Raw genomic sequence first — 22,595 nt, 5'->3', positions numbered from 1 at the left:
GTCTGATTTATTAATTTTTTTCCCCCTTTCCAGTATTTCAACCAATTTGTCTTGTAACTTTGATTTGATGTTGGTGTAGAATCGTTTAGTCTATTTAGAGATGTCTGATGTAGTGACGCCCGTCCCTCTGTTGCTAGCAAGGCAGTTTGTGTTGCACATATTTTAATGGCATTTAATATTAGACTGAAAAATGGTCTGTACAGTCACCAGGATACAAGCTACCTTTTTTTTTTTTTTTTTTCCTTTGCCACGTAAAACGGTTGTGATGGTTCTGTTCTGTTTTTTTTATTACACCTGTGCTTTTCCTACTGTCACAGTTGACAGGCCTGTTGTACATTTAAGGTGGAGGGTCGTTGAGGACGCTCCTGTGGTGCCTGCAACACCACCAGCAGCAGCACCACCACCAGCAGCACCACCTCCACCACCACCACCACCACCAGCAGCAGCACCACCTCCACCACCACCACCACCACCACCAGCAGCAGCAGCACCACCACCACCACCACCACCACCAGCAGCAGCAGCAGCAGCACCACCACCACCTCCACCACCACCACCAGCAGCAGCAGCAGCAGCAGCAGCAGCAGCAGCACCACCACCACCGCCACCACCACCACCAGCAGCACCACCAGCAGCAGCAGCACCACCACCACCACCAGCAGCAGCAGCACCACCACCAGCACCAGCAGACTTCACTTGTGTCTACAGCCACGCGAGCAGCTCTGTGAGTTAAACACATTATGGATGTAGCTGGTGGGAATTGTCACTATTTCTTCAGTCATAAAAACCCTAGGTGTGGCGCAAATTCAGTTTATGACCTGGCGACGGCACCGGCTGAAGGGCCCTACAAAATTCATCCCGAGGGGAACGTGGGAGTTAATTTCATTGCATCCATTAACCGAAACCGCCCGCTCTTTGCTCAAAGGCTAACGGCGGGGAAGTTTGAAAGATTGAACGTAGTTTATTCTTCCTTCTCTGTCTTTCATCTCCATCACATTTATCTTGCGACCCTCTTGGAGGTGTCCTGACTACTGTGTGTGAGCGTCAAACAGACAAGGCCATATTAAGGATAGCATAATTGATGTGTTGTATACTGCAGTTTAACTTGGTGCCATCTTGTAGTAATGCAACACAGCATTTATACGGACCGCGTGAGAGGAGACTTATGATGTGATATGTTTATTATAAGTGATAAACTGGAATTAAAGGCGCACCGGGCTTCCATCCATCTTCCACTTTGATGAGCTCCGGTGGCGGTGAGGAAGCTTGGATGTTGGGAGGACTTCATTATTGAATTTTTAACTTTCCGAATACTTCTGAGCAACCGTGCTTCTGTTGGGCTTTTTTATAATTTAATTTAATATTTTTTAAATCTACAGTCAAAGAGCCATTTTTGGCAGATTTGAGTTATGATTCGAACACTGAATCTGCTTCGCTGACGGTCAACAGGTGACTGACGCTGCAAAATAAGGGTGGTATGGGGTATAGGCTTTTTGTGTTTAGAGCTCGGGGTCAAAGGTCAAACAAACAGTCAAAGGTCACACCAGCGCCCCTCTTATTTCTTTACTCTCATTGGGTCTCGTCGTTGGGTTAACCTCTTCGGTAAAAGCATTTTGCCGGGTCTCCATTTAACTTCACACCCCGTGTCATTTTACACCACGGCGTTCGCTCGTGAATGAATCCGAATTCACTGGAGCTTAGATAATCTCTCTTCTTTTACGTTGCGTACACACAGATGGATAACTGTGTGCGACAGGAGAAGCCGGCCAGCCCAAAAGGGGAGGTGAGTCAGCTGAGACACTGCAGCCCGACAGATGGGTAAGTGCTGAGAGATGATGAGTCTGATGGGGGGGGGGGGGGAGGGTGAGTCTGAGGGGCGGGGGGGGGGGGCTTTAGATGGGTCAAAGGGGGCGAGTTCAAGAGGGCTTACCACCACCCATATTTGGACAGTGGGGGGGGGTAATGGCAGCCCCACAGTCGTAAAAGGGGGGCGTGTCTGTTTTACGAATGAATGAGCAGGCTGATAAGCTTTGTAAAGGGGGTCTCTGAGGGAGAGGGGCGAGGGGAGAGCAGGGCGACACTGGAGCAGACACTGTTGTCTTTGGCATGTTAAACACACACACACGCTCACTGTCCCGGGCAGACAGCTCACACTGCACGGCACACAGTGACTCAGTCGGGATTGTTTGGATTGGATATTGAACCGCAGCATCTCCACCGATCGGAGTGTTTGACGGCGTTCAGGGATGATGCTCAAGAAAGTGCGGTTCAAGGTAGGAAAGTTCACCCCTTTTGTTGTGCACATATTATGTTCCAGTGGGATTCTCAGATTCAGCTGGGTGATTGTCCACGCCATCCATATAACAAGTGTTCAGAGTCAGTTAGTGTAAACTGAGACTATTCAGGTCTGTAACATGCAGTGGTGCCCTGCCTTTTTCTCCCATAGAACTAATGTGTGTCATAGAAAATAACACTCACATCGTTGCTCTTGATCTTGATAACACAGTGATACAACAACCATCAGCTTCATAAATCTTTTTCCCGGAGGCTATTCACGACTCTTAATGACCTGAAGCTCTTTCCTGAGGAAACTCATCCGTCTCACAGGAAGGGACTTTTTCCCCAAATTATTATTTTTGTAGAAAAGGAAAGAAAAAGAAATTCATAGCAGAGCAAAGAATTCTGTCCACAGCAAAACCCATCAGAACCACAACACTCCATTTGACATGAGGTCTGTTGAAAGCACCGGACGAAAAGTGCCAGTCTTACCTCAAAGACGGATTTTATTACGGGACATATAATATGACGCTCAGTCAGATTATTTATCCACTCTCTGTGTCCACTTGAACCACGTTGTAAAACTCCCGGCGTTGGCCTGCATTTCAGAGGCAGAAGCCCGGGCTGTGTGGTGACACTGAGGCGATAATTACAGCATCAAGAGGAGCTGCAGCTCCTGGCTCTCACCAAACTTAAATACCACTATAAAAGATTTACTGTTGTCACCTAAGTGGGCATGGGACAGGAGAAGAGGCAGCAGCTGCTGCCCTCTTATTATCTGACATGGCATATTATCATTATTTGGAAAATATGACACATTCACACATCATGTAATTGTTTTCTTCCGTATTGCCATATGTTTTGGTCATATTGAGCACATATACAGTATAATCTTTTTGAAATTCTCTTTTTGTTATGATTTCCTAGGTCCGAGCAATCATTTTTAATAATACACATTCTTCTTCTCATGTAGCCGTTTGTGAATGTACATTTGTAGCCCACAACAAAGTATCACAAGACGTGCAAACCTTTGTGCAGCCCTTGCCAAAAAGGCATCAATGATGCCAGAAGAAGAGCAGAGTATGTGAAAAGGATTTGTTTTGGAGGCACCCACACTGTCGCCAGCGTGACGGAGAACTGGTACAGTGTCGCTTTTGAGCCGGAGTGATGAAAAAAACCTAATGAGGCTTTTTCTAATAAAACTCTCGCCATAAAGTTGAGCTTGAAGTTTTCCCATTGTATATCACATAAACTCTCCCAGTCTGCATACTGTATGTGTATGTGTACGATGGGTTTTTTCCATGTGCTTCATCCAAGACGGCAGCTTTCAAAATAAAAGTCTAAAAGTGATTTAGGGACTTAAAACTATATTATTGAACATACAAATATTGTTAAAATTCTCTTGAAAGGTTTCTGTGGCTGCTTTTCTCTAACGCTGGCAGTACTCTTTCTCTCAGTCTAGTTTCATTGTGTATTCTCAGGACATTTAGTCTGGTTCTACTAAGTAGCACTAGCGTCCTGCATTAACTTGGGTTTAAGGAACAAAACATACCGATGGACTAGTTATTGTCACTGCAGGGGGGGGGGGGGGCGATCACAGGGATCGCATTAGGGAGGCGTGAGAGTTTTATTGGTGGCGATGTAGCAGCCCTGACAGTATATGCAACGACTTGGAGTCGGTGGGCGCGAACGACCCTTCATCCATCAGTTGGGGTTATCGCACGCCACTCACCGCTCCCCTCACCCGTTCCTGCCAGCTGTTCTCACCGGCCACTCGGAGGTGACACTTTTCCCAGGCAGTGTGTCAACAAGAGCGTCCCCCGTCCCCGTCCCCCCCCAAAAAAGGGAGAGTGAGAAAAGCCCAAGTTAAAAAAAAACCAATGAAAGCATGAACATCACACATCAAGTTTCACATGAGCATATATGCACTTTTCCAGGGGAAGTTGCAAATGACCTTTACATCAGGAGAGTGGCATCCGGTGCGTTTGTGTCACCTAGATCTACGTTTACAACACGTGTTGTTGGAGCTTTATAGAGTTTTTGTCTTATAGCGCCGAAAAAAAGGTACGACTCTGTAGAAAACATGTTTCCCTACTTCTGAAGGAGCAATTACTATTTGAGTATCTGGAGGCAAAGATAGGCCGACTCAAGAGCGGATACGGGATGAATTCTATGTGTGCATGTGGAATTTCCTGTGACTGACCGTCGGGCCGTCCCCGGCAGCTTTGTGTTTGGATCTCTCTCCTCGCGCTGCTCTGCCACATTCCGTCTGCAAACTTCAGCCTTCATCTCTCTGACGGCCCCCGTTGTAAATGTTGCCATACCAAAGCCACTCGTTTCCCCTCACTTGAAGGGAAAGGGACGGAAACTTCAGAAAACAGACACACGGGGCACAAATATATAAACCTATCAAAGTAAAAGTACTCCACTCAGGTGACCGTAGTGGTATTTTTGTAGCCATGCGAGCAGACATGGGATAGTCATGAACTTGTAACAGTGGTTTATGCCCAAATGTTCGATTTTTGTATTTGAAATTTTTTGAAAGTTCCACAATTAAAGCACAACATAGATTTGAATCCACTTACAAAACAATGCCACATCTTCCCCGTCTGCTGGGCGACGTGTTCCAGAGGGAATACTTCGTCTTCAGCGAGGTCGCCTCACGGGGTCAGAAGCACACGCTGCTAGGTGGAGACGCCCCCGCGGTGTAGATTGCAATCCAGACAGAGCCGACGGAGAGCTTCTATTTTTATTGGTTTTCAAGCATAAACAATATGAACAGGATTGCACTCACAGATTATAAGTTATAAGACACATCAAAACAAACAAAAAACAAGAAAAGGAAAACAAACAGGTAGACAGACAAATCCAAGACAATACAAATAAAACCTCGCCGCAAGCCAAACAGACAGTCCAAATATGAAAGAACATAATCGCCAAAAAGAGATAAACAGTCAAACATACGGTTACAGGTCAACTAGACCGCAGTGTAGCCCCTTTCGGACATCCCAGGTAAGTTACGACACGGACAGCCAGAGTCTACTGCCGCCACGTGGGAGAAAGAAAGTGACATAAATAGCCAATAAGTAAATAAAGAAATAGCAGTGGCAGTGACTGCGTACACACATACATGGAAAAAGCCATAAATGCACATCAATCAGGAACGGCAGGGAGGTGTAATTGCCCAACGTAATGGAGAAAAGGGGCCCACGTTGTATCAACTCTGTACTTTAGAAAGTTGTAGCGAGGGTAAGGAGACTCCAAAGAAGGGCGACATAAGGATCTGGTCCAATCTGCGATCCACTTACTTCTGAGGGCGTGTCAAAAAGTGATCTGTCCGGAAGCTGGCAAGAGACGGGCAGGACCAGAACACGTGTGTGTGTGTGTGTGTGGTTTGCAGGGGACTGCTTGCATCTGATGCATGCAGAGTGCACTCCCGTCACCAATTCTGGATCCATCTCGCTCCCGCTCCAATGGGCCCAATGGATGAGCCCCCGGAGAGCTTCTATAGAGATGGACGAGGCGCCGCCAGGTCGACGACAGGCGGCTCCGAGAGGGTTGAACGCGCGCCCTGATGACAGTGACCTCCTTTTGGATGGCGTCGCACTGTCCACCTGTGACGTGTGTATCCATCTAGAAATCGCTTCAGTATTCAGCTCCCCAATAGACACTTGTGCGTACGACCTCCGCGGCCTCCGTCTGCCCGACTCTCTGCATCGAGCTTCACCCGATTTTCTTTTTTTCGCATGAGAAAAAACAAAGGTTTTCATTTTAGCTGGAAAGAAACTCTTTCACAGATTCAATCAGTCGGCCTCAAATATTCATTCATCCAGAAGACTGAGATCAAGTAGGTGGAGGGAGGAGTACGCAGAGACTAGGGCTTGTTTGCCATGCTGATGAATGTGATCTCTTTTTCTTCATGACCATCATGACTAGTAATAACAAACCACAAACGTCTCGAGTGCACTAGATGGCACTGGCGTTCAGCTTTTCACCTCGCCTCCTCGCGCCGGGCGTCACAATCAAGACGCCATGCCCGAAGCCACACTCTCAGTAATCCCCTCAGCACACCGAGACTCCCGGACATACGTGTGTCGTCAAAACCCCTGCTGGCCACTGTCCGAGGCAGGGACGCCGTCTCGGCGCCGAAGGGGGACGGAGCGTGACACGAAGATTGACGTGGAAGTTATTGTGGGAACACTCGGCCGCTCGGCAACAGTGTGGCGTTCCATCGAACAAAGCCGCAGCCTCCTTCAGTGCGGCCCCGGGCTGCCGGGGGGGGGGCCCACACGTGGGAGTCTGATCCACCAGCCGTCAACTGCAAACATCCTGGCAAAAAAAAAAATGATGACCCATTTCCTTCAAGTCTCTTTAGTACATCCCCCCCCCCCCCCTTCTTTTTGCCAGCCATGAATCGCCTGGTAATTGAATTTTCCACCCCGGTTCGACAGTATCAGAGGCGCGCGGAGACGTCCAAGCCTTTTTTTTTCCCCGTTTTAACTGACTTGAGTGGCTCCAATCGCCTCCGAGGATCGAGTCAGCGCCCATCCAAGGCCTTTGATGTTCATAATGAGACGCTTCCCTCCGCTCAGCGCTCGCAGCGCTGCACTGTGTGTTTCCATAAAGGCGTTAGGATTTGAACGGGGTGCGTGGGTGCTGTTGTCGTGGTGGGGAGGGGGGGGAGAGGGGAGCCGAGCCCAATGTGCTTTTCATTAAAGATGAAAGCCCCAGAGAGCTTTTACTGTTTCAGACGTCCGTTTGTGCTAAGTGTGAGGGTGTGTGTGTGTGTGTGTGTGTGTGTGTGCATAAAAGAGAAATGGACCTTTGACCCGCAGTGATTTGTGCTTACCTGGGGGCACCGCAGGGATGAGCAGGCCAGGCCTCAGTGCCACGTCAAAGTTGGAAGACAATTTAAGGTCTTCGTTGCACTTGTCGCCTCTCTTTGTGTAATCACCGCCGGGGCGACGTCGCACGCGTTGACATCGCGGGGGGGATGTCTCGCTCCCGCGAAAAAAGCCACAGCGCGTCAGCGGTGCTTTTAATATGCAGCAGTTTCCCAAATGTTCCTCAAAATCCCCAATGGAGCGCACGTCTACGCGGAATGTGAGAGATGCCGCTCCATAGCCGTTCGTGGGGTTTGGTGGCAGGCACCCTGTGGACGTTTTTTGAGCGCCAGTTGCGCCGCGGAAGCGAGGTTTTCATTTGCACTTGGGTTGGATGGGGGAGCGATGCACGTGCCTGTGTGGGCGCGCAGGCGAACGTGATCCATATTCGCGCCGTTCTGCTAATCGACAGTCGGCGGGGATAATGTGCGAGACGCTCGGCGGGTGGACCCACAAAGGCGGGAAAATAAGAAGACTGATTTAACGAACGACCCGGGACGTTAACAATAAGGGATTGGATAAGGACATGCTCTCAAAACATTTGTTATTCCTCAAGGCCACGCGCAGTTTATCCCGATAAGACACGGAGTAAATAGTAAATACATAGTCTTTGTCCGTAGGGCACCTTGAACTCGCTCAAGCATTTTGTGTGAAGAGCTCTGATGTCCTTCATGTTGTGGTTTCAGCAGTTATAGTTCAGTTCCACACCTTTTATCAACCTCGGTTCCCCCTTGGGCAACATTTCGTTCCAGGAACACGGGCCCCCGACGAACACACTGTACGCTGGGTCGCCGAGCACCCAGCAGCAGACGGACAACGAGTTGGCGGTGGACAGATTTGCGAGCACCGTTTGCGTCCGGCTCAAACGTCCTCCCCCTTTTTGTTCTGTGAAGAGAACGAAAAGGAGAAGCCACAGTAAAATCGCTGATACGCGACCACGCTTCCTGACAAGCGGAGCAGTGACAGGCATGGCAGCTCCAGATGTGTTGTCGTGGCCCCCCCTGCTGAGCTTGGAATTGTGAGTAGGTGGTCATGGTGGGAGGTGGGTGTGTTTCCAAAGTAGGGGATTGAGCAAGAAAGGGAGATTTGAAAGCCAGACATCTCAGTAGTGAGAAACACTCCGAGGAGCCTACATGGATACATATCATATGTGTCCGCAGGGACGCTTCCCCCACCAGCTGCCAGAACCGCATCAGAATTAGACTGGGATGAGACACATAGATTGGGATGTTGTCCTCTGTAACAGCTCCGTGATTTAGGCCGACAGATGAGCGTGCGGCCACGATAAATCACGTCGAATCCCACCCAGCCTCAAAGGAGCGTCAGGCATGTGCAGTGTGTCTTACAATTCCAGAAGAAGAGCTTTTTTCCGGGGCTGCACGGTGGTGTAGTGGTTAGCACCTTCGCCTCACAGCAAGAAGGTTCTGGGTTCGAATCCCGGTTCAGCCAGGGCCTTTCTGTGTGGAGTTTGCATGTTCTCCCCGTGTATGCGTGGGTTCTCTCCGGGTTCTCCGGCTTCCTCCCATACTCCAAAGACATGCAGAATGGGGTTAGGTTCATTGGAGACTCTAAATTGCCCGTAGGTGTGAATGTGAGAGTGAATGATTGTCCGTATCTGTATGTGGCCCTGCGATAGGCTGGCGACCTGTCCAGGGTGAACCCCGCCTCTCGCCCAATGTTAGCTGGGATTGGCTCCAGCGACCCCCCGCGACCCTTAAATGGATAAAGCGGTAGACGATGAATGAATGATGAATGAGCTTTTTTCCGGATCTGAGACGCGCGGGCCCTCCTAGCCGCGGAGTCCAATCGCGCCGTGCGACGGTTCTCAGCAAGGAATGTGTGTTGAGTGATACCACAGTGGAGAGAGTCTGTGTCTGGACATGTGTACCCTTTTCCATGTTGATCTTCTGTAGAGTAAAGCCAACAGAGCAGCGTGAACCTCCCCCGCACATAACTCTCTATCGTTAACATTCGGAAGAAGAATTTCTTTTTTTTTTTTTTTTAATGAAAGGCATGTTGTCAATTTGCCAAGTCAGGACTTTGTCTACCCTAGCTGCAAGAGGAACAAGAGGGGACACGTGAAAGGGTTACGGAACATCGTGCAGTGCCTAGTCAGCACTGTCGCCGTCCGATCAAAACGTTCTGTTCGAGTAAAGTGGTGTTAGAATAAGTACGGGGAACTCTCTTTTGAATCCTCAAAAAAATGAAAGATCACCAAAATTTCCGAGTCACGCGTTTTTTTTCTTTTGACGTCACGCAAGAGATTAAACCGCTGTGCGTGAGGAAAGTCACTGGTGACCTCTGTAACGGTGGTAGCTTTTATCCTTCGTCAGCGGGTGGAGTGGGCTCCGTTAGATCTCGTCCTGTAAAGCCCATTACAGAGGTTGACACCTGAGCTTCCCCCAGTTGCCGGACGAAGGTACGAGAGATTGTCTGGGCTGGCGAGTTAAACCCGGATGCGTAGCCGGTGCTGTTTTTGAAAAGGCCTTTGGATGTGTAGAGGCAAAGTTCACTGAGAAGACTCTGTCGATTCGTATGAATATTTCACTGTAATATAGTTCACTGCATTATGCTGAGCCCTAATGGAAAGCATGTAAGTGGGGCCCAGGGGTTTAGGACACTATAGGACAATATAATGACAAGTCCCAACTTTACCTCTCAGCTCTCTACTTTCTCAGTCGGTGAGATTTGTGAACGTGTATAAGTATAAGATTTGTCGGCCTTGGAAAACGTACTGTCGTGCAGACGATGTGCAGTGTTATAGAACGTGTCGGGGGAGAGGCTTCGGAAAATAAGCGGCCCAGGCCGGAAGAGAATAAACGTCTGTTCCCCTCGCCGTGTGTCCAGTGCCGGCGAGTCCGGTGTGAGGTTCACATTCACCAGCAACACAGGATTTCTTCATCCAGAAGAATGAGGGCCTTGTGTACTGTACCCGCGTTGGGGCGAGGCTGACGGGACAGGAAAGCTGGGAGAGAGATGTGTGCGTGTGCGTGCGCGTGTGTGTGTGCGTGTGTGTGTGTGTGTGTGTGTGTGTGTGTGTGTGTGTGTGTGTGTGTCGGTGAGTGAGTAAGGCCAAACGAGAGAGAGGGAGCGTGAAACAGTGTGAGTAAAAGATTCAGAGAGAAGAGAGGGAGGGGACAAGCAGCAGCAGCAGCAGCAGCAGCAGCCAGACACGGTGTGTGTGTGTGTGTGTGTGTGTCAGCAGTGTCGGCCACATGGCTTCATCCAAGTGTGTGTGTGTTATGAGCGTGAGAGACAGGAGTGTGTGAGTGAAGGAGTGAGAGAACCCTGATGACAGAAGATCTCTCTTTGGATACTGGTCGAGAGTTTTGTCTCTTCCCTGTGTGCGTTTTTTTGAACTGTGACACCCGCCGCGGCGTCCCGTCCCCATGAGCAGCAGCGGTGTGTCCGTCGAGTCCTGTGGCGTTGGCGAGCTGTCCAACCGCACACACCCAGCGCTCAGTCAGGTAAAGTTGACGCTTCACACTTTTGTGCGCGAGCGCGTGTGTGTAACTTTGTAGTGAACAAAGTGACTTAAAAGCAGTAGAAGACTTGCCTATTTATTTTTAATGTTTTGCAAATTCTCTATGTGTCATGTTGTGGTTACAATGATTTTTGAACTACTGAAAATGCAGAGAGAGAACCCAAATCATCCGCTCACGGCCTTCATCGCAAAAACATTCGTCAGGCGATTGACTGCTGGTTATTGTTTTTTTGCCCTGTGTGGGATCTTGGTGATGTTTTTCGTCCCTACAGGTTCATTGTGTCTCAGGTTTATCAGCAGCACAGACACAACAGCCCAGGCCGGGAATGCGTCGGGTGGAGGCGGGGACATCTAGGCAGGACTGGTCAACAAGTTTTTTTGTTCTCTCTCACTGCTCTCATCAACCTGCTTTCCAGCAGCAGCAACGGGCGGCTTTCTGCTGAAATGTTTTGCAACTAGCACGTGAACCTAGTCAAGCAGGACATACGTGTTTTTCAGGAGTTGGTGGAGACCAAAAGAGAGCTAAAAGGGAGAGGGAGTGCTAATGTGTCTTCCTGTTTCTGCCTGTGAACGTGTAAATAAGGCTGCAGCAGAGGGCGTATTCAATTGAGCACGGGTGTTTTTAATTGGTTAAGAATTCCACTTTTCATACTTAGGAATGGTATGTTATTTGTAGGTGCCCCACCATCACTGTTACATTTGTTGCAGTTACATTGGGGAAGCCAATCGAATGTACGGCGGACCAACCCCGAACCCGCGAGTAACTGCTGCCTGCGTACGGAGAGAGAGAAGTGTCGCCGTACCTGGAGGGAAACGGGTCACAAATGGCGAGGAGGACCGCAAAGCAAGCGGTCTGTGAGAGGCAGCGCTCTCGCACTGCCACGTTAGTTCATCGGTCCTCCCGCCCCGCCCCGCCCCGCCCACCCCCCCTTGGAACACAGGCTGCTTTATGGGCCGAGGGGGCGACAGACAGAGAGAGAGAGAGCGAGAGCGACCCGTACAGGGTTCCTGTTGTTTGACCCACCCGACCAAAGCAGAGCCGGGGCCACATTTTTCGGGCGCCTGGCGGAGGAGAACGCCTGCACAGAGTTCCCAGACTGCGGCAACTCTCCAGCCCGTGATAATAAATCCTTTGTTATGCGAGCTCATTCTGTTAAGGGCGCAATCAGGCCAGCAAAGAGGCACTCTATCTGCCCAGCCCCCATCACCCCCTCTCCCCCAACCTCCATCCAGTCCTCCCCTGCGCGTTCTAGGTGCTCCACTTCTGCTATTTGCGATCCCGGTGACCTTGGATGTGACCAGACGGGTTTATTCTTCTTTTCCTTTTTTTCCCCTGGAGAGAGCCGGCCTTGTAGTACCTTCAGAACCAGAGGGCTGTAATACGCTTATGATTTCAGTGGATCGCGGCTGCTGAGCGTAAGACCCGTGGGAAAAGAATGAACTTCAAAGGGGAGAAAACCGAGCCGGCGCTGGCAGTTATTGGTTGTGAAATTGAAACGGGCAGCAGAGCCTCATTTTAAAACAACAGATAAGTTGTAAGTAACCGGGAGGGGTAATTGACCTTTTGTGTTTAAACCCCAGTGGGTGTGTGTGCTACAGATGTGGTGGTGCTCATTTATTTTGCGTGCCACTAATTGACTGAGTAAAGTGACGAAAGGTTCATCTTTGCACTGAGCTGCAGAATGAAAGGCAAAAAATATACACTTCAGTGCTGGAGGTGCTTTAATTAAAGAATCAATTCAGAGGGCTTCACAATTTTAATTTCACACTGATAAAACAGTGATGAAAAGAATTCATTTTTGAATTCAAATAAAAGAGGCAAGCCCCCTAATCAAGTGTTTGATTTGCATGTTGCCCACAACCTTCAAAGTAACGCTTATTGGCCTAATTTGGATGAATGCAATTAAAGGTCAGGATCCTGATGTTAAACGTGTTTCATAGGTGTGCAGGGCGGGGCGTCTCTAAAGTGAATTTTGTTCAGCTTTGGGAAATATTTCACAGATTTGTTCATGAACAGAACTAATAAGTAGTAGTACGTCGGCAGTGGTGCAAACCGTGCCTGTTTGTGTGAAGTGTCGCTCACAGCGACAAACCCGCCCCGGCTCTGTTGTACCCTCAGTGGGTAGCTGTTGTCTGGAAACACAAAACCCTCTGTGCACTCGCTGGTCAGCGCCCAAACAGAGGACACACAAAGTCAGCGACTATAGACTTGATGAAATATTGTGAAGCATCGAGCAGCTAAAGAGCCAGACAGACGCGTTTCCCGGTAGCTGGTGGGGAGCGAAGCAGAGCTGCAGGAGCGTCAGTGTGCGACAGACATCCATCAGCGAGATCACGGACATGACTCTAAATGACTGCTCATGTTGCTGAAAGGTTTTATTCTTTTCAACTCTATTTTTTACCTGAACTTGTCATGGAATAACAACCAACCCGTCATGAACTGGAATTAATCCCTAAAAGTTAAGAGGTTTGCATGAACTCACGGCACCGACTGTCCCACAGAGCTCGATCCCCTACAGAGGAGGGGGTTACTGCAGGTCAGAGTACAGTAGTTATACTCTCCTCACTTCTCACTACACTTTGTTTCTCACACAAACAGCTGTACTGTCTGCTGCCTCTCCAACATCTGCAGCATGTACAAGTCTCTCTCCCTCTCTCTCTCTCACACACACACACGCACAGTCAGAATGCACATCATCTGTTGACTGGGATATGACCCCTTCTCCGCCATCATTTCCTCCTTTCATATTGTTTGCCTTTGATGAACAGCCTTCAGGCAGCGATTCAGCCCCAAAACAGAGACATAACCATTGACAGACCGGTCTGCTCAGCTCTCCTCACCTCGATCTCCTTTTCCTCTGTCACGTGCCAAGACTCGTCGGAGACACTCTTGGTTTCTAATACAGTTGTTTGCAGCATCTTAACCACCTGTGAGGAACGTGCTGCAGTCGCACATGTACACACAAAACAAATACACGCGTGTTTTCCCAAGGGGGTTGCCATAGTGACAGGGGATTTGGCGGAGGCAGCAGTCTGGTATAAGGGATAATCTCATGGTGTTTAGAGCTGCTGCTTCGCATCTTCACCTGGCCTATTTGGAATCACACACACGCACACCGCGCGCACACACACACACACACACACACGTACGTCATAGACTTATGTGCATAAAGCATTTAAATAACAAATACAAATATCAAATTTATCAAATTTTTCACCAGTTCTGATCCGTGTGCAAATTTTTGGGCAGGTCAGAGAATGTTTAGTGCCTCAAATTAGCGTTTTGTTTGCTTAATACTACTACTACTACTACTAATAATAATAATAATAATTCACTCAATTACAATAGGTGCTCGCTCTGACTTTGTCAGTGTAGTTCGGACCTAATTATGTGTGATATGATAGATATGACAGATAATATGGTGTTCAACATCATGTGACTTTGTAAGGACTTACTGAGACAAACACTTTTTAAAATATGCTTGGAAATTGGATATGTAACACAAAACATTCTGTAAAAGTAAGAATATTTAAGAAAATGTTCTTATAACAAACAAACAGACCTCTATTTTTTTTTTTGAAGTAGTTAATTTTTATTGCATTTTTGGCACAAAGTACTACAATATTCTTTTTGCTAGTGCACAAAAAGAAAAATAATTCAGTAAACTTTACTTTTGTAGCATATCTACTGATGTAAACTTAACATGTATGTAACCTCCTTGAGCGTCCTCTCCTGCAATACACCTGGGAAGTAGTTTTTTATTTTCATTCATTTCTGACCCATCCCTGACAATCTTCTGCAGATGTGTACAGACATCCAGGGAAACTTCATAACCCCCCACCATCACGAGGAGAAGAACTCCATGTTCATTTTTTTTTTTAAATTTCACCTCTTTTTAGATGGGGACGTAGCAGGTCTTTTTTAACAGTATACTACTGTAACACGCACAACGGAGTGTTAGTTCACACTTCAGGGGGGAAAATGAAGTTGTGCTTTTGAAAGTTGTGCTCGCTGAATGTGTTTTATTTCACAGCGTTGAAAAGTGATCCACAGTTGACAGTAATCCACATTGACTGCTGCTGTGCTGAGGATTGTTGAGGGGAGGGGGGGGGAGCTCAATATTGAGCAACGTGCATTAGAAACTGTTGTTGATCGCAGACAGTGTGTGTATTCACTGGGGATGCGATGCATGTTTTCCACACGCTGACCCATAAGGAAGCACAGTAAGTGTTTCCAGAGGCCGCAGCGTGTCCTCACTGTGCAATGAGGCCGAATGACGGGACAATACACAGAGGTACAGAGGGCCGCTTGACTGTCTGCGAGCATTTCTGCTCCTCGGACCAGTTTCCATGACTCAAAGGGATATCCCACGCTGCCTCCAGCCTTTTCCCTTCCCCTCCCTCCCTCCCATCCCCCCTCCCCACCCCTGCCTCCACCTACTCCCTGTCACTCCCTTCTCTCCTAGTTCACGCCCAACAATGTTCACTCCTACGTGTAACTAAGCCGGGGGTGGATTTTGGATGTATAAAAAAAAAATATGGACGCAGGATGGATTTTGAAACGTAGCATTCAATGAGCTGAAAACTGCATCGAGCTGCAGAGAGGAGAGAGGGCAGGGTGAGTGACACTGTGCGTGTGTGTGTGTGCATGTGTGTGCATGTGTGTGTGTGTGTGTGTGTGAGTGTGTGTGTGTCATGTTGAAGTTAAAGCTGCGTTTTCAGCATATGAGAGAATATTTTTTTGAGCCATTTGATCTTCTCCGGAAAAAAATAAGTTAATCTTTGCAAATTGCCAGTTCTTTTCTTATTTGTAAAAAAAAATATTAATATCTAATATTCACTGTTTCTTCAATAATTTAATTTGAGGTTGGTTTGAAATAACACATTCTCTCTCACTTGAATGGAAACGTCACATGAGAATCTATTCAGGTTCATGCTTCCCATTAATACCTTTCATGACAGGTTGTAAAACAAACAGGGATGAAAGCAGTTTTTCTCTCTTACCACCTCTGATATTAAACTCTTATCTACTACCTAAATCCCAGCACCTGGTCGGACCCTCACACCCACAAACGCATGTTCCTGTCGTGGTCCATGCAGTGCATGTGAGCCGCGGTGGGGGTCCCGTAGTCGGCCGGCGGCGGTCCCACTCCTCCCGCGGAGGATTACTGCTGTTGAAAGAGCCTCTTTGTACACACAAGGCAGGAATGCCTCTCCAGCTCCGTGCCTTTGGGAAACACTGAGCCAAAAGTCAACGGAACCACTGAGCAATGGAATACCACTGGAATACCACGCTCCCCCATCCCACTGGTTTCCCTGTTCAGCCCCCTGCTCAAGAGCTTTTGGGCAGGCACTTACTCTTGAATTTCTTGCTGTATTCCAGGTGTTTTGATCTTAATATTCATCACTCTGCGACTGTAGAAAACTGACATAAGGACAGCAGTGAACGCGATGCTCTGAAATCACTGTGACTTCCGTATGCGGTAATCTGACTATTTGGGTGAAACACCTTGGGTACATTAGAGGAATAGCTGCTCTAAATTTGTCAGCATCATCTTAGGGAATTCAACCTCACGATTCTGGATTAAATTGGCCTGAAGTGATTTGGCCCGAGCACAGTATTCATGCAAGGCCTCGTGCGTCAACCCACTCATCATCGTCGCTGATGATATATACAAAGTCTGACTCACCATGTTTTGAGACTGTTTCTCATCGCCTTCCTTCTTATCACCACATCATTAGTCCTCGACGCTGAGCCTTTGCTGGCACCGCAGCACACTCACGTCACTGTTGGTCCTGGACTGCGGCGGAGGTTGCTCTCGGTGGATTGATCACACATGAACACAGTGGAATTCAAGCGACACGCCACCGAACGCTGTTGCGAGTATGAAATATCGTCGTCGTCGTCGTCGTCGTCGTCGTCGTCGTCGTCGTCGTCGTCGTCGTCGTCGTCGTCGTCATCATCATCATCATCTGGAAGATTGATGCACTGAACCGTTTGCAGCTTGCTACCTCACAGAGGTCGTCTGTTTGTTTTCATCACAGAGTATTGGATACGCGAAAGATGGATTGCGTTCCTCTCAGCAACGCAGCGAGTGGAAATATTGTGTGTGTGTGTGTCCGTGCAGAGTGGAGAAGGGGGGATCATTGCACAAAGTTAAAAATAATATTTAATAATTGTTTCCACTACTCCTGAGTAATGAGGCACTCGAGAGAAACACTGAGTCATCTCTGCCTGAGCCTCAGGGTCTTAGCGGAGTTGCTGCGTTGCTCTGCTCGATGACAGTGGTTTGGATGATGACAACGAGTCTTTCCCCGAACGGAGGCGCTGGGGGTGTGATTGTGACTGTGACTGGAGACAATAATGTGATAATGGCGAGATCCTCTGATCCCCCCAACAACTGCTGAGCGGCAGTTTTCTCCATCCGGAAACAATTTCAGAGCTTTGATGAAAAGCACACGCACTGCGACGGATAGTCAGTCGGGTCGTCGTGTCCTGCTGTCTGCTGTGTTTACCAATGATGTACAATGTACATAAACTCTGTGTTCATCTCTGGAAAGTCACCTGAGCTTCATCAGGCTATTTTCAGCCCCATTCAACCACAGATTGCTACTTTGAGCTAGACGAACGGTTGTGATGCTCCGGGGCATCTCAGCAGTAGTCATTAAGGAAGGTGAAATGTATTTTCATTCATTTGACTCGCACATTTTCCCCCATTCTGTCCCGGGAAGCCTCTCATTTCCTGCCACTCCAGTGTGTACAGTTTGTCTGTGTGTGTGCAGACTTGTGTGTGTGTGTCTGTGTGTATTCATCCCACTTGTGTGTCAGTGCAAGGCGCAGACACAGGGCAGCTGGTGTGTTTAGCCGCCTGCTGATCATGGCGTCCCTCCAGTGCTCGCCGTTTCTCGCCAAAATCCCGAATCCGTGTTTGCTCATGCTGTCGGGCTGCGAGGGACGTGCCGGTACCACACTGAGCATCGGTTTGCGCTTCTAATGCGCTGTTCCCAGCGTTATCTGTGGAAACATACTATATTGCGTTGAGGTAATCATTGGGAGCAAAATGTGATTCATTGTTCGCGCCAATGGACGTGGCTTCAATACCAGTCTATTTCAATACTGAACCCTGGAGCACTGTGCTTTTATCATTTATGTCACTATTTTTTTTCCGATTAGATCAAGTGTGTGCACTGATTCAAACGAGGCACAGGCTGTTGCCATAGCGATTAGGGGTCTCCATCCATTTATAACTGCATTGACGGAGCAGTGATTTCCAACATGTTTGCAAACTACATGGAATTATTCTGAACAAAATACTGCAGCACGATTATTTTGACATTAAAGCTTCCTAATTGAAGTAAACTGAAATAAATCACTGTTTTGTGAAGATAAGAGACGGGTTCGCAGAAACTTGCTGCCATCGAATACTACAACTCAAATGTTGCAAATGTGATCATGGCAAACATCGGTGGTGTTCATAGTTGAGGCCAGTCCTGTCGTGCAAAACAAAGGCTGACCCTGACCCTGCCCTGTGTCACTAACAGGAAACGTTCCCTGGCACAGCGCGCTGTGCAGGAAGTCTACATATAGTGACACTCAGACATCTGGATGAAGCCTCTCTGTATGTCATCTTCTTCCTCTATCTGTCTCACACTTCCTTCTGTCGCCGAAATCACTCTGTTGCGGTCTGTCCCCCTTTGAGTCCGGGTATGTATTGCTTAAAGACAAAGGTTTAGTAGGAAGGAAAATGCCAAATTGCACTGTAATCTACACTATTGAAAATATTTAAATGTATCACGCTAACAGTTTGTTCCAAAAACCAACCTTGACTCATTGAACTCTAATTTGGTGAGAACGCTTTATGTAAACACTATAAATAAGTTTGTTTTTTTATCTTAAAACACTTTGGCCAGAGTGAAACTATTACTAGCTTCACCGTTCTTCTCATATTTCCTCGCTCTTCAGTCACATTCTTTTCTTTTTCTGAAACATTCTTTATGTCGACGAGCTGCCAAAATCTCCCAAAAGAGAAAAAGTTGTTGCTGTTGTTTTTGTAGCAAGTCGTTTTCTTGAAACTGAGGCACCAGTGAGGGCGCCGCCAACCAGAGCTATTCATGCTCAGTCGATGATGATTGGAAATGATATGTTGAGGTCTGGACGCCACGGCTAGGGTGAAGGGCAGTGATGCATAGGCAGTCTGCAAAATATGTTGCGTAATGAATCGCAATGGAGGATTGATGAAGGACACGGTTTGTCCCCCTTCTGTGTCTCGCATCTAAATGTAACCGCTTCAAGGTTACAGGGGACTTCCAGCACTTTTTGTTCTTGAAAGGATTATTGTAATATGATTCCACAACTTTTTAGCCATGTTTACAGAAATGATGCAAATGAAAGCATTCAAATGATTGTGTTTCCATTCACTGCCGTTCTGAGATAAACACTTGGTGGTGCAAATGCTCCAGTCCACTGCCGTTACATATTTGCAGAGGAACAGGGTGAAATGTGGTTCAAATTCACACAAAAACCCACAAAATGTGCTAAACGGTGCTTTATTTTCTCAAACCAAACTTGTCATGATCAGCGGGGTGGAAGAGGTCAAAGGTCAGTGGGACTGAACCACGAGGGTCCGTGGGAGTTCTAGATGAGATCAGATGATGGCTGTCTGCTGGGCGTTGTCAGACCGTGGTGGCGTGTGTCAAGTATGTTGTGCCTCCTCCTCGCTGCCATGAATCCACTTTGAAAATTCCATGAAAACAGACATGTGCATTTGATGTTTTTTGTCTTTTAAGACGTTTTAACGATCTCGTCATCGGTGTGATGTCGCGCTGAAGTCGGGGATCCCATCCCAACGCTCCACTGGGCCGCGTGAGGTGGTCTAAAAGGAGGCGTTTATCTCGGAGGACTCTACACCTCCTGTCCGTATGTTGAGCCGTCAAGAGCGACAGTGACATGATTCGCAGATTTATGTAGAGCATACGGCTGGCAGGCTCGTCTGTGAAAGAACCTGTAGTGGGTCCGCCCTTCTTCCCACGGCACAAGTTTACTGCATTTCTGTGGTTTCTTTCCGAAAACGGGACGTGTCATTTGACTTCAGCCACATCCGGCAGAGAAAAAACAACAAAGTAACGCTGCAGCGCACAGATGCAAGACTGGAGTGGCCAGAAGTTATTTTCTTTCCGTAGTGCAGTTTTCCTACATTATGTGCGCGAGCGTATCTGTGAAAAAGAAACTCCTAGGGTCAGAGAGAATGCCGCAGCAGGCCGATAGAAGGCATGGAAATGATAGGGAGGGGGAAAAGATAGGGAGAGAGCAATGTAGAGGCATGAATAGGTGGATGTCCCTGCAGGAGGAGGATTATCCAGCAGGCGTCTTTATCAGAGCTCAGGACGAGAGCAGAGCTGTGCGGTGGCGGCTGCCTGCACGAGATAGAAACCAAGACAGAAAGTAGGAGCTCTTCTGCCACGTCTGTCCTAATGTTCCTCCTCCATCACCCTGCCTCCGTAGTCCTGCTTTCATTCTCTCCTCCGCCTCTTCTCTGCCTCCTCTCCATTGGCTCCATCTCCACAGTTGCTCCTGTTTGGAGGTTTGAGGCGATGGGCTCCGTCCGCCAGCAGCCATGCTGGAGGCCTTCATCGGCTCCGGGTAAAAATGACTTGACAACAGATCACTGCTTTAGTAGCTGCTACCAACTAAAACCCATTGTCTGGCTTTTGTGACCAGGTCTAGCTTACTCTGGGGTTCCCTCCCTGAAAGAAGATCAACATTTCTTGCCCTTTACCTGTGATTCTTACAGTTTCAAAGCTCAGAAACAACTGTCACGCTGCCATGGCTTCCTGGGACACTTGAATAACTTTAGAATAATAACACAGTCAATAGAAAATCATAATGATATTAAGGTTGTAGTTTTTTTTACCTTGTATGTATGGTACTGAGCTAAGGATATTAGAGTTGCAACCAACGATTATTTCGATAATCAATTAATCTGTCAATTATTTTCTCGATTAATCGATTGGTTGTTTGGTCCGTAAAATGTCGTCAAATTGTGCAAAAATTGAGATCCCAAGATGATGTTTTGTTTCTTCAACACACCAAATATATTGAGTTTACGGTCATAGAGGAGCAAAGAAAGCAGGAAAATATTTACATTTAAGAAGCTGAAATCAAAGAATTTTGACTTTCTTTTTCTCATAAAAACTACTTGAACCGATTAATCGATTATTAAATTAGTTGGCGATTAATTAAGTAATTAACTGTTGCAGCTCCAAAGGATGTGGTTGATCGTTGAGACTTTGAACTCATTTTTGAACGGAATAAAAACCAGGGACGAGAGCCTAGTGCAGTGGGCTCTCTGATGTCTGGTTATTAAAAAAGGGTGCACCCAACATATATTATCCACACTGACTTCATGCACGTTACAGGCCACAGCGTTCCCTTGTTTTGGGGGGGGGCAGATCTTCTAAAGACGAGACAGGCATTTGACGTTCAACAGATGGATCTGCATCTCTTCAGCTTACCGTCTAAACAGATCATGTGTTCGAGGCATTCGATCTCCTGAAAAGAATCCCCACTTGTTGAGTGCAGAACGTTGAGCGCAGCGATAGGAGGTGTGGGTGTGTGTCGTGCATCATGGCTCACAAGCACATCTTGTAAATCACTTGTCCGAAGCTGTTTCAAGTGCCCGAACGAGTCTGGTCCCCGCGTGCCTCAATAAGTAGATAAGATGAAACGTTTAACACCCGACTGGCTTTTCTCAGTTGGATTATATTGCAGTGTTCAGTGACTAACGTCGCGAATCGTCAACTTTCATGGGGCAGTCCTCCATCTTAGTGGAGGAAAGAACAACGTAAATGCACGTGATTTTACAAATTTGACGTCCTAAAGCGTGTTAATGGGACAAAATCACATTTTGTCTAATCACCTGAGCATGTGAATAGTGAGATGTTTTTGTTTTTTTCTATCATTACAACCCCCAGACAACAAACTGTATCAGACTGATACAATTGCTGGATGCATGCACTGTACCTGAAGAACCACAAGCCGTATATGTCACTTTAATTCAGGCCAATTCATGGCTTTAGTCCCATTATGAAGTGGGTTTCCATCCAAATGTAGAGCAAATTTTGACTAAATATCAGATTTGAAATTGCAAATAAATGCATTGTTTCCATCCACCACAGTGTGTTGGTTTGGCAAGATAAAAAGATGGCGGCACTAGTTCTGCAGTCCAGTGTTGAAGGATGACAACGTAGGCGACTCGAGGCGAAGTGAATAACAGAGCACAAGTCAACCATGATGGAAATATGGCATTTACGTTTGTCTCACTTATTCATTTTAGGAAAGTCTCCTCAATACTCTACACAGATCTGATGCTTTAGTCTGTTGCAAAGGTCAGTCTTATCAGAGGAGCAGGAGTAACCCCACTCATGGGTGTTTTTCTTTTTGTTTTCTTTTTTTAAAACACAAAATCAAGTGGATGGAGACACACCTACCAACAGCACAAACCTTACTTTGCACTTCATTCCCACAATGGTTCAAATCATTTACGCTGTAGTTTTGTTTAACGACCGTTGAAATGTTTGCGTTCGCTGCATTTACGGAGAGATCGTCTAGAATTTAAGTCACAAACTGTTCAAACAGCGTTCAAACTGCACCGCCATGTATGTATTAGGAAGACATCGCAGTAAAACACTGCATTAGATCGATCTCCAAAAGACCTGTCTTAGCTGCATTCCATTCCACCGTCTTTTTCTCTTTCTATCATCCATATCGTTCAGCCCGTCTTGCATTTTTGTTCTCGTTGGCCCACCGTCCAGCCTCCCTCCCGTCTACATTTCCAATTCCGACTGAATGTGGAGCCTTCCCCGCTTTCATAACCCCGTCCAAAAAAAAAAGATTCCCTCATGTGTGACAAGAGATCCGTGCCTGCGCCACAGAAAACAATGCCAGCCTCTCT

At 47.4% G+C, this 22,595-nt stretch overlaps 1 protein-coding gene across 16 annotated transcripts in view; it reads left to right on the top strand.

The window, feature by feature from the left end:
- Positions 1-10,378: 10,378 nt before the first annotated feature.
- The window catches only part of phldb1b (pleckstrin homology-like domain, family B, member 1b), an 88,970-nt gene continuing 76,753 nt past the window's right edge, over positions 10,379-22,595 (top strand). For 3 of the 16 annotated variants that reach the window (XM_047335847.1, XM_047335845.1, XM_047335848.1), the window contains exon 1: positions 10,383-10,627. In XM_047335847.1, the coding sequence (XP_047191803.1) occupies positions 10,550-10,627 (78 nt within the window). In that variant the 5' untranslated portion in view covers positions 10,383-10,549. Of the gene's footprint in view, positions 10,628-22,595 lie in introns of all 16 variants that reach the window. The other 13 variants (XM_047335857.1, XM_047335844.1, XM_047335843.1 and 10 more) reach the window with 8 other exon arrangements.

This window comes from Scophthalmus maximus, chromosome 11 (assembly GCF_022379125.1).
Source record: "Scophthalmus maximus strain ysfricsl-2021 chromosome 11, ASM2237912v1, whole genome shotgun sequence".
NCBI lineage: Eukaryota > Metazoa > Chordata > Actinopteri > Pleuronectiformes > Scophthalmidae > Scophthalmus > Scophthalmus maximus.
The sequence above is the reverse complement of the archived record's forward strand: the minus strand, read 5'-3'. Positions and strand labels throughout refer to the sequence as shown.